At 36.4% G+C, this 13,834-nt stretch overlaps 1 protein-coding gene across 1 annotated transcript in view; it reads right to left on the bottom strand.

Annotated features, from left to right (window-relative positions):
* Positions 1–3,324: 3,324 nt before the first annotated feature.
* The window catches only part of LOC121418422 (ATP-dependent RNA helicase TDRD9-like), a 44,136-nt gene continuing 33,626 nt past the window's right edge, over positions 3,325–13,834 (bottom strand). Inside the window, exons 27-36 of the mRNA XM_041612272.1 lie at positions 13,113–13,217; positions 11,114–11,236; positions 10,019–10,303; positions 9,244–9,314; positions 8,748–8,954; positions 7,871–8,009; positions 7,303–7,418; positions 6,501–6,570; positions 4,442–4,617; positions 3,325–3,664 (exon numbers count right to left, since the gene is read on the bottom strand). Coding sequence (XP_041468206.1) covers positions 3,523–3,664; positions 4,442–4,617; positions 6,501–6,570; positions 7,303–7,418; positions 7,871–8,009; positions 8,748–8,954; positions 9,244–9,314; positions 10,019–10,303; positions 11,114–11,236; positions 13,113–13,217 — 1,434 coding nt within the window. The 3' untranslated portion in view covers positions 3,325–3,522. The remainder of the gene's footprint in view (positions 3,665–4,441; positions 4,618–6,500; positions 6,571–7,302; positions 7,419–7,870; positions 8,010–8,747; positions 8,955–9,243; positions 9,315–10,018; positions 10,304–11,113; positions 11,237–13,112; positions 13,218–13,834) is intronic.

The following is a 13,834-nucleotide window of genomic DNA, read 5'->3' on the forward strand; positions in this document are numbered from 1 at the left end:
CAATAAAGTCAAAGTATTGTTTCAATTTGTTTCTTTATAAAACAAAAAATAATTGACGGCTTGTCAATGTCATGTTATTTACAACACAACCAGAGTTTGAATGAAAGTATGGATGAAATAAAGGAAAGTATTGCGGCACCAAGTCATTTCTTCCTTAACAACAATGATAAGAGGATACCATACCTCATTTTGTTGGATACAACCAATAACATATGACGTATAAAATGAAATATATATATGTACATGTTTAAAGCTAAATGTTGAAATAAAAAAAAGAGAACACCTATACAGGGCATATCCCCTTTGAATGTTTCCTTACTCTTCAGCAATACGGGATGGAAATGTGTTTCAAGCTGTGAGAAAAAGTGTGAAGGAAAGAAGTGCACAGACCAGACCTAAAACCCACCATAAATCAACCTCTGTCCTATTTTTTTAGGAACAATATCATAAGAAACCAACTTTCAAACATGACTAAAGATCTGTGTAGTAATATATGATCACAAATCATATTTGAAAAGATTTGATGGTTGTTACATCACAAATGAAAGCTTTAAATCAGATAGAATACCTGATTTTAGTTATTGTCTACAATTTGAAAGCAATTGGCTTTGACCAGGGCACCATGTTCTTAAATTAACATATTGCTATCTCTTTAAAAATCAGATCATAAGAAGATTATATGTGTGCACCATTCCCCCCCCCCCATTTTTATTCTACTAAGTAACAATTTCTGCAAAATGATCAAATTGATATCAACCTTGCACACACACCAAAAAAAAGAATTTTCCTTCAAACACAATCACATCAATTTCCATTGATTTCAACATTGATTTCCTGAAATACACTGTGTCCAATCAAAGCAATCATTGATATAGGGACCACAAAAAGAATGTAATTCCATGATTTGATGTTCTTGCTTTATAAAAAAAATATTTCATTGCAAGTGTCTTTAATCAAAACTCTTCAACTCCAAAGAACACTGGAATAAAAATATACTTTTCACTCCCTAAATATCTGAATTTTTATATCAGCCTCAATGAAGTAAAAAAAAACTCATCCCTTAAAAATTAACAAAGCATCTTTAAAAGTCCTTTTAGTGGTACTTTGTAGGAACAAGTGTTCATAAAATATCACATGATTTCAAAGTAATTGTGAAGTCTACATGTATGATAAACAACCAAATTATTGCGAAAACAACCAAATTATAATTATATTCTTTTGACATTGTGGGCCCGTTTCATAAAGACTTAAGTTTGACACTATGGCAACTACTATAAAAACATTGATTATGATTGGCTGATGAACACTGTTAGCATGATAATTGCCATAATGGCAAAGTTAACATCTATGTAACTCTTTATGAAACAGATCCCTGATCGATATGAAACAATGCAGAACTGTCAATGCCGGCGAAATAATTTTAAATCTATTGAGTTTCAATTACCGGTACTGACAACAAAAAACGAGACATTCAAATGCCTCATTACATTAACACCTGGCTACATCAATAATTTTTTTTCCCGTGATGTTACACATGCAAAAAGATTGTGAATTGTTCAATTATATTCATGTTTAGAAGACTCCAACTGAACCAAGATAATATTGACAATGCTTCATCACATAGAAGAGAGGCACAACTGATGGTATGTCACTTACGAGCAATTACCATAATACTTGTGAGTTCATGCATTTCAAAATCGATATTATATGACTAGAAATATGGTTATCCTATGAAAGATGTCAACCCCTTGTACAAAGATACGATACAGTAATGTATCATGCATCAGACAATGTATATTTGGCACCTAATAACCTCAAATTTCAATGCACATAATTTGTATTCTAACATTTATCTGCCAAAAAAAATCCTACCAGCAGCAAAAGGAAATAAAGGCATTGAAACAACACTGGAATATTCTCAACAAATAAAAAGAAATTGTTTTTCTCAATCTATAAAGAATACCCATTTGATTCAATTACACAACCTCAGGTATTGTATATTATTGTGAATATGAAACATGAATAAAAATGATGATTTTCATTCCTTTTTCAAGGGGCTGTTTACATCCACACGTTTCAGCTAACGTAGCTGATCTCTTATCTGTTTCAGAGTGGAGAGTGATCTCAAACTTTTCTATGATGGTAAAAAAAAACTTCTACAGAGATATGAAAATCTAAGTGGGTAGTAGTCTGAGGTTAATGTATTGGACTCTAAATGATTATAAGACTTGAGAGGACTTGGAGGCCTATTCTCATTCTACATGAGCTCCAGTTCAGGTGATCAAAACGGCCCGTATTCTGAACTCGGGTTTAAAGTTGTGGTTTAACTATGGAGAGCCAGCCAATTGGGGCACAAATCTCTATTGGTACATGTTAAATGTATTAACTATTATGGCACTCGAATCAATTATAACAATCTCAGAATGATAATTGAAATATCTTCTTCATTATAAAAGCAAAGGGAAGCTGAATAGTAAATAGAAGAAATATACAATATAATAATAATAATAATAATAATAATAATAACTAGCATTTAGTACGCTCTCCATAGTTAACTATATCACAGCGTTTACAAACGAGTTTAAACAAGAGTACATAATACTTACAATAAAAATACATTCAAAAGAAATTAATCAGAAATTTATACAATATAAGCAGAAATTTTGAGTTTTTGTCTCCCATAATTTTAGCACAGAGTTAGACCATGGTCTAAATTAAACCTGACTTCAGAATACGGGCCAAAGAGTTTGTGGACATTATCAGTCTAAAGGGATGGGAATGGGAAGAGGGTTCTCGTTATTTTTCTCTCTCCTAGAAGGCAGTATTTTGAGGCTTACACTACAGAAAGGTCCAATCATACAAGAGGACGTGGCTCCAGACCTTGTTATTGCTTTACGTCAGCATTACTCTCAAGTTGATACAAATAACTTGGAGTCATTACATCATCATCACATACCATTCCACACAAGCAGTGTTTTCAAGATGATAGCATAGACCTCTAGGTAAACACCATACTAAGTAATGTGGCTCCAAGTCTTGTTTTTGTTCCACATAGACAGTATTCTGAAGTTGACAGTAAATACCTTGAGTTCATTACCAGATTAGAGAGAGAGAGAGAGAGATCCACAGTTTTTGCATGAGTAGTGTTCTTGCAATAGCAGTATAGATCTCTATGTAATCATCACACAGGAGGAGGTGGTTCCAACACTTGTTCTTGTTTTCATAAGTGAGCAGTGTTCTGAAGTTGATAGAAGAGATCTTCGGGTCATTGTCAGACTTGAAAGAGATCCAACCCTTTTTTCTGTTCATGAGATAACAGTGTAGATCTCTGAGTAATTATCTGACAAATTAATTGAGGTGGTTCCAAGGCTTGTTCTTACTCTAAGTGAGCGGTATTCTTAATGTGAAATACAGAACTCTGGGTCACTACCAGAATATAGAGAGAGAAAGATCCAAATCTTTTGACATGAGTGGTGTTCTTGGGATATTAGTGAAGATCTTTGGGTACTCCTCAGGTAATCATCATACGAGAGGAGGCGGTTCCAGGGCTTGCTCTTGTTCTAAGTGAGCAGTATTCTGGAGGTGATAGTAGAGGTCTTTAGGCGAGTAGCATTGCACATCACACAGGATACATGTGATTGGCTTCACAAAGTGAACCGTCGATCTGTGAGAAGAGAGATGAAATGGATTATTAGTCTCCTGCAGAAGCGTGCGAACAATTATCAAGACTGAATTATTAAAGTTGAACATTCTATATAGTGTTTGGCTAATCTTTCCTACAGTATACCATGTGGTGATGATGATAATGGTGGTGGCGGTAGCAGTGATGGTGTTGGCGTTGGTGGTGATGGTGGTGATGGTGATAATGATGATGGTGATAATGGTTGATGGTGAGGATGATATTGACAATGGTGATAATGATAATGATGGTGATGATGATGCTGATGATGATGGTGATAAAGATGATGGTGATAGTAGTTGATGGTGATGATGATGATGATGGCGATGATGATGGTGATGGTTGATGGTGATAGTGTGGTGTTGGCATTAGTGGTGAATATGATGATGATGGTGACAATGGTGATAATGATGATGATGATGGTGGCGATGATGATGATGATGATAATGATGATGATGTTTGGAAGTAGTGGCAGAGGGAACGGTGGTGGTGTTGGTGGTGATGATGATGGTGATAATGATGATGGTTGATGGTGATAGTGATGATGATGGTGGTGATGATTGGGATGATGATGATAATGTGGTGATGACGATGATGATGGTAATAGATGTTAGCAGTACTAATGATAATGACAAAGGAACCAGGAATTTCACAGGCAGCACAGCAGGTGATGTGGCCTTGGACTGACACAAGCCCTCGGCCCATGCCCCTCTCCTGGGTATGGCGAAACAAATGTAAATGAATGCAGTGAGCCTGTCTTACCTGCTGGCTCTCTCATGGAGATCCTCTAGATGTTCTTTCAGCCTGGCTATCTCTTCGTCTTCCTCGGGATCTTCAGGACTCTCTAGGTACACACCATTGTGGAACTGGTAGAGCATTGGGAAGTTATCCTCAGTGTAGTCTTCCTTCATGATAGGCATGATGGATGCCTCATCAAGCTGAGATTAAAAAAAAACAAAGTAACTCAAATAACAAGTGGAACAGCTCTGGCCGTCTTGCCTCCTGAATGACAGAATTCAATACAGCAGGAATGTTGACGATGTCATATTGAAATATCAAACACTTTTCATTATCATTTATCCTTTGAACGCTGGAAATTGCATCGAAATCGGAGGTAAAATGAGAAAGTTATGACATTTTAAAGTTTCACTTATTTTTCACAAAAAAAAATTCGTTTCACATGACAATCAGGAGAAAATTAGAATATTTCACATTTTATAAAATGAAATACAAAAGAAATAGTGAGTGGGTCTCCTCATTTGTATACTGACCAGGATGTGCATTTAACTGTTTTGTGAAATTAAGCAAAATTTTAAAATGTCATAACTTTCTTATTTTATAACACATTTTGATGACATTTTGGGGTGGACTTGTCCTTTAAGATTTGATGTTGATGAAGACACCACCACTAGTAAAGTGGCATCTATCTTTCACTTCTCCAATGCAGAAACAACAAAAATGAAAAATAGCTGAGCGAGGGAGCTAGATATGAAACAATGGCAATTTTTAAACTAAACGGTTGGGAAAAAAAATCACTGGCCTCTACACTTATGTATGAATGGAATATTAAATGATACACATGCTTCTCTTTCTTGAATCATGCACTTCACATTTTTACCACGATCTCTTTAAAATCAAAAGATCATCCCATGCCACAAATCAACCATATTAAAAAGGTGAAAGCACCCCATCCTACACTGTAAATACCTGTTTAGTAATATTACCAATTACTAATAATAATTATCAAAATAAGGCCCCTGTCTAGGAATAATCTATTCCAATGTGTAGTATCATTAATGGCTTCAGATTAAGCTGCCATTTACAGCATCGGGCATTCAAGGAATCAAACCTAGTGAGTACCCAGGACAATATGGATCAACTTCTGAAGGAAACTATGCCATGCCCGGGATTTGAACTAAAGACCCTCTGTTTCAAAATTAGGAGACTAATCCAGGCCACAGTGCTCAACAGGGTATTTCAAATAAATAATTCAAGTACGCAATGAGTAAGACACGGATAGTCACCACTTGTTCTGGACCACTTTCAAATCCTTATTGTTTCTCGAAGTTGAGATTATGGTCTGTGCCTTCAGATAAACCAAAAGTGGTCAGAAATTTAATACATTAGGGGGATGTTTCACAAAGAGTTGCGATTGATCAGGGGCCTGTTTCATAAAGGACTTGCAACTGTTGTAACTTTGACACTATGGCGACTACCAAGGAAACCTTGATTCTGATTGGCTGCTGAGCCCTGTTACCATGGTAGCTGCCATTATGGCAAAGTTACAACAGTAACAATCCCTTATAAAATGAGCCCCTGATCAATCGCAACTACAGAAAGCCAGCAATGTCAACATCTAAAATATATGTTTGTTCAAAATATTTTCCAGAAATGCATATATTCATACATTCAGTTTTCTTCAAAGTTCAGTATCCTTCTCTTTGTTTTAAAGGACATTGTGCAAATTTCCTAAAGAAAAAATTATGACGTTGATTGATTTCCATATACTTGAGATTGATCGGATCAATGGTAACTCTTTATAAGACGGAGCCCAGGGACCCCACCCCCTACAAAAGGCTACGATTGATACGGTAAACCTCAAGTATATGGAAATCCATCAATGTCATAACTTTTTTATCAGGAAATTGGCACAATGTCTTCTGTATGTTCAAGAAAAAGATGAATGTATAAATATGCATCATATCTAGAAAATATTTGGACCAAACATACAATTTAGATGTTACGTTGCAGGCTTTCCATAATTGTGATCGATCGGAACAAATGCAACTCTCTGTATGATGGACCCCAGTGTTATATTTACCTGGTCCCATGCATAGGAATGTCGGTAGTTTACTGGGTTTTCAACACGTGTGCGCTTGGCTGTGAACAATCTAAAATGAATGATAAAAAGGATCAATTGGGAGTTTATTAAACAGAATGAGAGCATGCCAAAAGAAAGAACTAATTAGTTAGCTGCTGACATATTGACCTGAATTTTAAAGATGTAAAATATGTGATCTGCCACTCAGAAACCAACAAGTAGTCAGCCATAATGAAAATTTTACAATTTTTATGGAGCTAAAAAAAGTACCTTATACTATGCAAATCAATATAGCAGCAGTGCCGACTTTGAAAGCAACTACAATTTTTTTTAATCAGTAAAAAAATACAATTCGTTTAATTATAAAATAACCATTGACCGTGATCACATGACCTGAAAATCAAGCAAGATGATCAGAAATACTTGATTACCCCTATGCACAAGTCCTAAGAAATACATCCATTTACTTTCAAATTTGAACTTGGTTAAGATTCCAATGTTGGCAATACTGCCACGGCTGTTGGAAAAATGGTGCCCATGTTTTGCTTCTGCTATTCAGGCGAGACAAAAATGATACATGATTTTTAAAATTGATAAACAACCACCACCACAAGTACTTGATTGATTGCAAAAGACGTTTAGAAAGAGTTTCAAATTTTCCATGTAAACTTTACATTTGTGACGGATGACGCACTAAGGATGGATGGACGTATGGTATGCCATTAGGATTCTTTCAGTTCTGGTGCGAGAAATAAAATTCTGTAAATTCTTGAAAAAAAAAGTTTTCAGCGTAGAATCTTACCCAATGAGAGCATCCCTGGCCTGGCATTGAATCTGATGTGTAGCATTGGCTCCCCATTGAGCTATGTAATCCTTGGAGGCGAGAGCTAGGTTGATAGCGAACCTCAGTCCATTCATCTAACACATAAACACACAGGAACAAAAGGGGTACACAGCTTTTATACAGATTACCATTAATCTACTCTTCTTCCTCAAATTTCATGAGAATTAGTTAACAACTGAGGAAGTAGTTTGAAACGCAAGATTTTTACCTAATTTATGCCATAATATACTGTTATCATGGCAAGAAAATTTCCAACACATGCGATACAAAGGTCTTGCATATCTTTTTGTTTGCAAAAGACCAGTGGGTGTTCAAAATCTCATGAGAATTGGTTAGAAATTGAGGAAGTAGTTCAAAGTGCAAGATTTGCAATGAACTGACAGACCAACCCACCATACACTGATTTCTATATACCCCTTCAAACATTGATTGGCTAGGTTATAATAAAGTGCGTTTCTTTTTTGTGGGACGCACTGTATACTGTGAAATACTCAAATTATTTAGAAGATAATGGAAAGATTGGTACCTTGGATACATCTTCATTCTTGATCTTTGTATCAAAGGCAAGTTCTATATCATGATCAGGTAGCATGGGCGACTGGGCAACAGGATCCCATCCGAGTCCGCACAGTAGACCAGTCAACCGGGTCATCTTGCTATCCGTTCTGTTCAAATGCAAACCATGATCCAAATACTATTAAGAATTGGGGATTTCAATAACGGTCTTGGAGATGCTGTCTGAAGCTGAAAATTAAGTGTGGTGGAGCATTTCATTAAATGACTTTTCAGAGATGTTTTATCAATCAAAAGTTTGTTTATCCAACAGTACACATAGTAACAGTCTACATTGCATTTTTGCATTAAAAGGATAAATCCATAAGATCCTGTGGTATTCCCAGCATAATTTAATTCAGATATCAAAATAAGAGCAATATGCTAGATACCTTCCATCGTATGGTACTTAATCTAAGCAATTATTCAATCATCATAATTTTGCCTTTCATTTTTCATATTTATTTCCATGTACCAAATAACATCATGAAAGTCCCCCCTGGGCCTCCAAAGCCTAAAACTTAGTACTGATATGTGGGTGAGTTTTATGATTGATCATACACAATAATCAATGAAATCAATCATTGGAACAATCAATCACAAAGGGGGTGTTGCAAGAAGATATTTGCAATCAATCGCAAATATTCTGTTGCAATTTTACAATTGATTGATCACTTTTAACTATAGGAAATCAGATTACACTCCTTGTTACATGGAGCAGATTAGCAATCAATCACAAATTTGCCATTGATTGGACGGCATATGCTTGTTTTCGGGAACGAAAATAGTCTTGCAATTGATCGCAAGTTTCGTGCAACGCCCCTCATGTTACAGGACCTTGGTCACCTTACCTGAGCTCAACCGTTGGAGCGAAGAGCATACAGATTAGAGCAGGTAGATCGGGTATGTTTGGCATCAAGGTGGTATTCCTGGCTTGGAGGACGGTACCCGTTGGATTCAGACCTACGTGAGATGATACCATCATTTTCTCGTGTTTGTCTTCTGGTTCTGTGCTGAGAGCTACAGAGTTCACGCTGTTGCGGTCAACTCGGCATGTCCTAGTAACAGTAGTAGTAAATGAACATATTGTTATGACAAAACAATGTGAATGGGTGAAACGACTGAAATATCACGGCAAAAGAGGAAAGGAAACATCATACAATAAATGTAGGCTTTGCAGAACAAAATATCTGTAAAAAATTTATTTGAAGATATATCTATGTCTACAATTAAATTCAAAATGGTATTTAAAGGTCTCATACTTTATAAAGTATTATTTCTTTTCTTCGATCAAAATGATACTCTATCACAAGGAGCATAAGATTTGATAAAATTAATAGAACTTACTTGAGTCTACCCACTCTTGTCATGCTGGCAAAATTGATCTCATATGGGCTGTGTGGGCCATGAAGATAAACCTTGGAAGAAAAAGTAAACTTAATTAACATCAGTTTTTTTTTCATCAAAGCAGCATGCGGAAAGTATGCAGTAAAGAAAATCAAACAGTGATATTTCAAAATATATTTCAATAATTTAAGCAGAGTTGGAATATGTCATAATTAAACTGGACATCAGAATATGAGCCATTGCCTCTTTTGCTCTTTTCTTTATTGGTGAAAAACATTTAATGTCCACATAAACAAAAGTTAATAACAAAGAGGGACTATAGGCAATAAAAAAAAACACCACCACCATAACAAACATATAGATTACTTGTATAGCGCTAATATCCACCTTGTCAGGTGTTCAAGGCGCTCCTACGTTACCCCGGCTAAGCTGGTCTACCGATTCTGGTGCTGACAGCTTCGTGAGGAATCAATTCCTGCTGGTACCCATGAACCTTGCTTGGTGTAGTGCATGGATTAATTTCTTGTGGAGGGAAATTATGCTGGGGCTGGGATTCCAACCCAAGATTCTCTTGTTTCAAAGTCGGGAGACTAATCAACTGGGCCCCAACGCTCTACAAAAGGTAGTAAGACTAGTAGCAAGTCCAAAATTTTAATTTTGTTTATCCAAATCAACAAAGGTGGCTCATCTTACCAACCACACCTTCCACCTTCCACCTTCTATGTTCAACAGAAGATTTTAAAAATCAAAGGTTTTAATTTGGATACCACCTCACCTTGCCTCTCCTCTTGTGCCTCCCTTGATCACCCTGTCCAACGTTCATCTGTCTCCAAGAGTCTTCCTCGAACGACCGTGGTACTTGATCGGGATGTACGATGTGCTGTCTTCTCGTCTCTTCTCGTGCCATCTCTCGCTGTAAGCGATTCACCTTGGAGAGATGAGGCTCCTCCGCTTGCTCAGCAATCTCCATCTGGATCAGGAGCTCCTGGATATGGAGCTCTGGCTCCACGTGTGTGTTGTACAGGTCGAGTCTCACTACCCCATCAACAACCGAGAAGATCTGTAGAAATGCAATGGGATTGGAAGGCTTTGATTTATAGATGTATCAGGGTCCATCATTATAAATCAATCACCATCATCATTTTCATCATCATCACATGATCAACATCATCATCATATTCATCATCATCACATGATCAACATCATCATCATTGCCATCATCGTCACCATCTTCATCACCACCATCATCGAGATCAACATCATCACCATCATCACCACCATCATCGTCATCACCACCATCATCATCATCATCATCAATCAATCAAAGTCATAATCACCGTCATCATCATCTTTGTCATCATCATCACCATCCTCATCATCATCACCATCAACGTCATCACTATCATCATCAACATCATCATCTATTAAAATCAGCATTTTCCATATGAAACATATGAAGTTTGGCATATTGTAAGGAATAATAAAATAATAATTTTGCTTTGTGGCAGGCCTTGTGGTCTGAGTAAAGTCCAAATCGGCTTCAAGTCACAGCCCATGATGAAAATATTATGATTTGGATTTGCTTTTATTCCTACAGGGGGGTTCAAACTAGCCTGAATTTCTATTTCAGTAATCCTTCCACTATTTGAACTCTGGTCGCTAAGAAAAATTGGTTGGAATGTTTAAATCAAAAGTTATTACAAACTTCCTTAAAATTGGGATCACAATGAATCGCATAGTGTGTGCCGGGCTTTACGGATATATATTACTCCCCTTTCATCAGATCCTGGTTTGCCGACTTTGCCCACACACAATGCATACCTTTCTCCACTCCCTGGGGAGCATTGCAACAAGAAAACTCAAATCTTACCTTGGCTTGGAAAGATATGTTCTGGATGATGTTCTCTTCGAGGACTGTTCTGGCCTTCGGAAGCCACTGGTTATGAGGCAGCTTGTAGAGGGGCTTGATGCCGGCTAGAACACACTCAAAAGCCTGCGTAGAATAGCATAAAAGATTGATTGACTGATTAAGTTTATTTCCAATGAAAAATCACAAGCAACACAAAATAAATTAATTCAAATCATATACTTAAAACCGATTGAAGAAAAAGCATAACAGTTAACACATTGTTAACAGTGACACAACAACATTTGCTCCTGCAACATTTGTTCTGGTATTAAATTCTCACGTGGCATCGGGTTTGAGCTAGGACTGTATGAGAGTTTTTGGTTCAGAATAATGTAAAGATAAGGATAACGGTTTATTTAGTTTTGGAAGTTAAGTTTTATGCTTGGCTTAACATGCCGATTTTCCATCAGAGCAATTGTCGGCAGAGCAAATGTCATTGAACCTCATAACATGGGTATATGAATGTAAAATTTATTTAGCAAGAGAAATACATGATGATGATAAAAGAAAAAATAGTTCACAACTTGTATACATGTAGTTCATGTCAGCATGTAATGGTCATGTACATAAACAGAAAATATGAGGCAAAGGCAAAGGATCCATTTAATCAATGCATACTTTATGGTCTACATCCACTTGGTCTATTATCAATTTGGTCTAAGCATTGATTGGTCTAACACACTAACCGTCAGTTGGTCTATTATTGATTTGGTCTAATAATAATTATACTTGCTTATAGAGCGCTTAATACTTACTTTGTCGGAAGTCTCTAAGCACTCTATAGTATATGCAGCATAATTACCCTGGCTTTAGCAGTGCAGCTGTAATGCGTGCTGCGTTTCAAGAAATAAATTCATGCCAGGTCTAAGCATTAATTGGTGCAACACACTAACTGTTACTTGGTCTATTATCAATTTGGTCTAAGCATTGATTGGTCTAACACACTAACTGTCACTTGGTCTATTATCAATTTGGTCTTAACATTAATTAGTCTAACAAACTAACCATCAATTTGTCTATTATCAATTTGGTCTAAACATTGATTGGTCTAACACACTAACCATCACTTGGTCTATTATCAATTTGGTCTAAATATTGATTGGTCTAACACACTAACTATCACTTGGTCTATTATCAATTTGGTCTAAACATTGATTGGTCTAACACACTAACCATCACTTGGTCTATTATCAATTTAGTCTACACATTGATTGGTCTAACACACTAACCGTCAATTGGGCTAATATCTATTAGGTCTAAACATTGATTGGTCTAACACACTAACTATCACTTGGTCTATTATCAATTTGGTCTAAACATTGATTGGTCTAACACACTAACCATCACTTGGTCTATTATCAATTTGGTCTAAACATTGATTGGTCTAACACACTAACCGTCACTTGGTCTATTATCACTTTGGTCTAAACATTGATTGGTCTAACACACTAACTATCACTTGGTCTATTATCAATTTAGTCTACACATTGATTGGTCTAACACACTAACCGTCAATTGGGCTAATATCTATTAGGTCTAAACATTGATTGGTCTAACACACTAACCGTCACTTGGTCTATTACCCACTCTGTCTGACTGTCATTTAGTCTATCAGCAAGATGGTCTAATTTCTACTTTATTAACTTATTATTTTGCACTTTGTCAAATGAAAATTTTATTCATAAACACAGGGGCTGCGGAACGGTTTTCAAAGGGGGGGGGCTGACCATGCAAAAAATCACCATTGTATGGTAATTTTTAAGTTTTTGTACATGGTTTTGGAAAAATGTGGGTCCCCCAGCCCCCTCGCTTCCGCGGAACCTGAAACAGGCATCTAATCATATAGACTAAAAGTGGTGTTATACCAAGTGATAACCTCACTACAAATCAGACAAATTGGAAATAGGCTGAATGACAATTAGACCAAGAAAGGCACTTGGATCTGAAGAGGGTTTTTCACCTGGAATGGAATGTTCAGCAGTGACTTGGGTAGGTAGCGGAGATACTTCTCAGGAATCACTTCCCTGTTGCCATAGTCTACAAAGAACACCTCCACATGGTTTCCCTGGAAACAAAAACCACATTTGAGCATTAATCGCCGATGGGTGTGGGTGAAATCCATCTCCTAAATGTTTTGCAACACTGCATGCCTTTTTACTTTAGAACTTTTCACATCTTTGCACACCAAATTGTGATGACCGAGTATGCCATTCTCAAATTATGCAATATTTTGGTACTTGCACATGGGATTTATAAATTGCTAAAAAAATTGATTTCATATACAAATACAAGACATACTACGTTTCCGAAAATACTTATAAATGTATGATCACCTATTAAAGTCAATTAGTTTTAGTCTGATTCTGGTAATGATCCAAATAGTGTCGCCGATTAATTTTGACAAAACCAAAAAGAAAGCATAAAAACAACAAAGGAATACATAAGATATATAGTATTTGAAAAATATCAAATTAAAGAATGAAGCAATTAAATATGATTCCAATCTTTGCTCTGGTATAGGCCCTACTTGATAACATAAGAAAGAGCATCTACATCTACCTTCAAAAAATGATCTATAGCAAAAGGTCTGATTTGTGCATGAATTAGCATAATTATTTATCTGAGCGATATCGCCACCCATTTCAAATCAGGATTTGATAATACTTGCATTGCCAATGTTCA

This window comes from Lytechinus variegatus, chromosome 7 (assembly GCF_018143015.1).
Source record: "Lytechinus variegatus isolate NC3 chromosome 7, Lvar_3.0, whole genome shotgun sequence".
In the NCBI taxonomy this organism is placed as follows: domain Eukaryota; kingdom Metazoa; phylum Echinodermata; class Echinoidea; order Temnopleuroida; family Toxopneustidae; genus Lytechinus; species Lytechinus variegatus.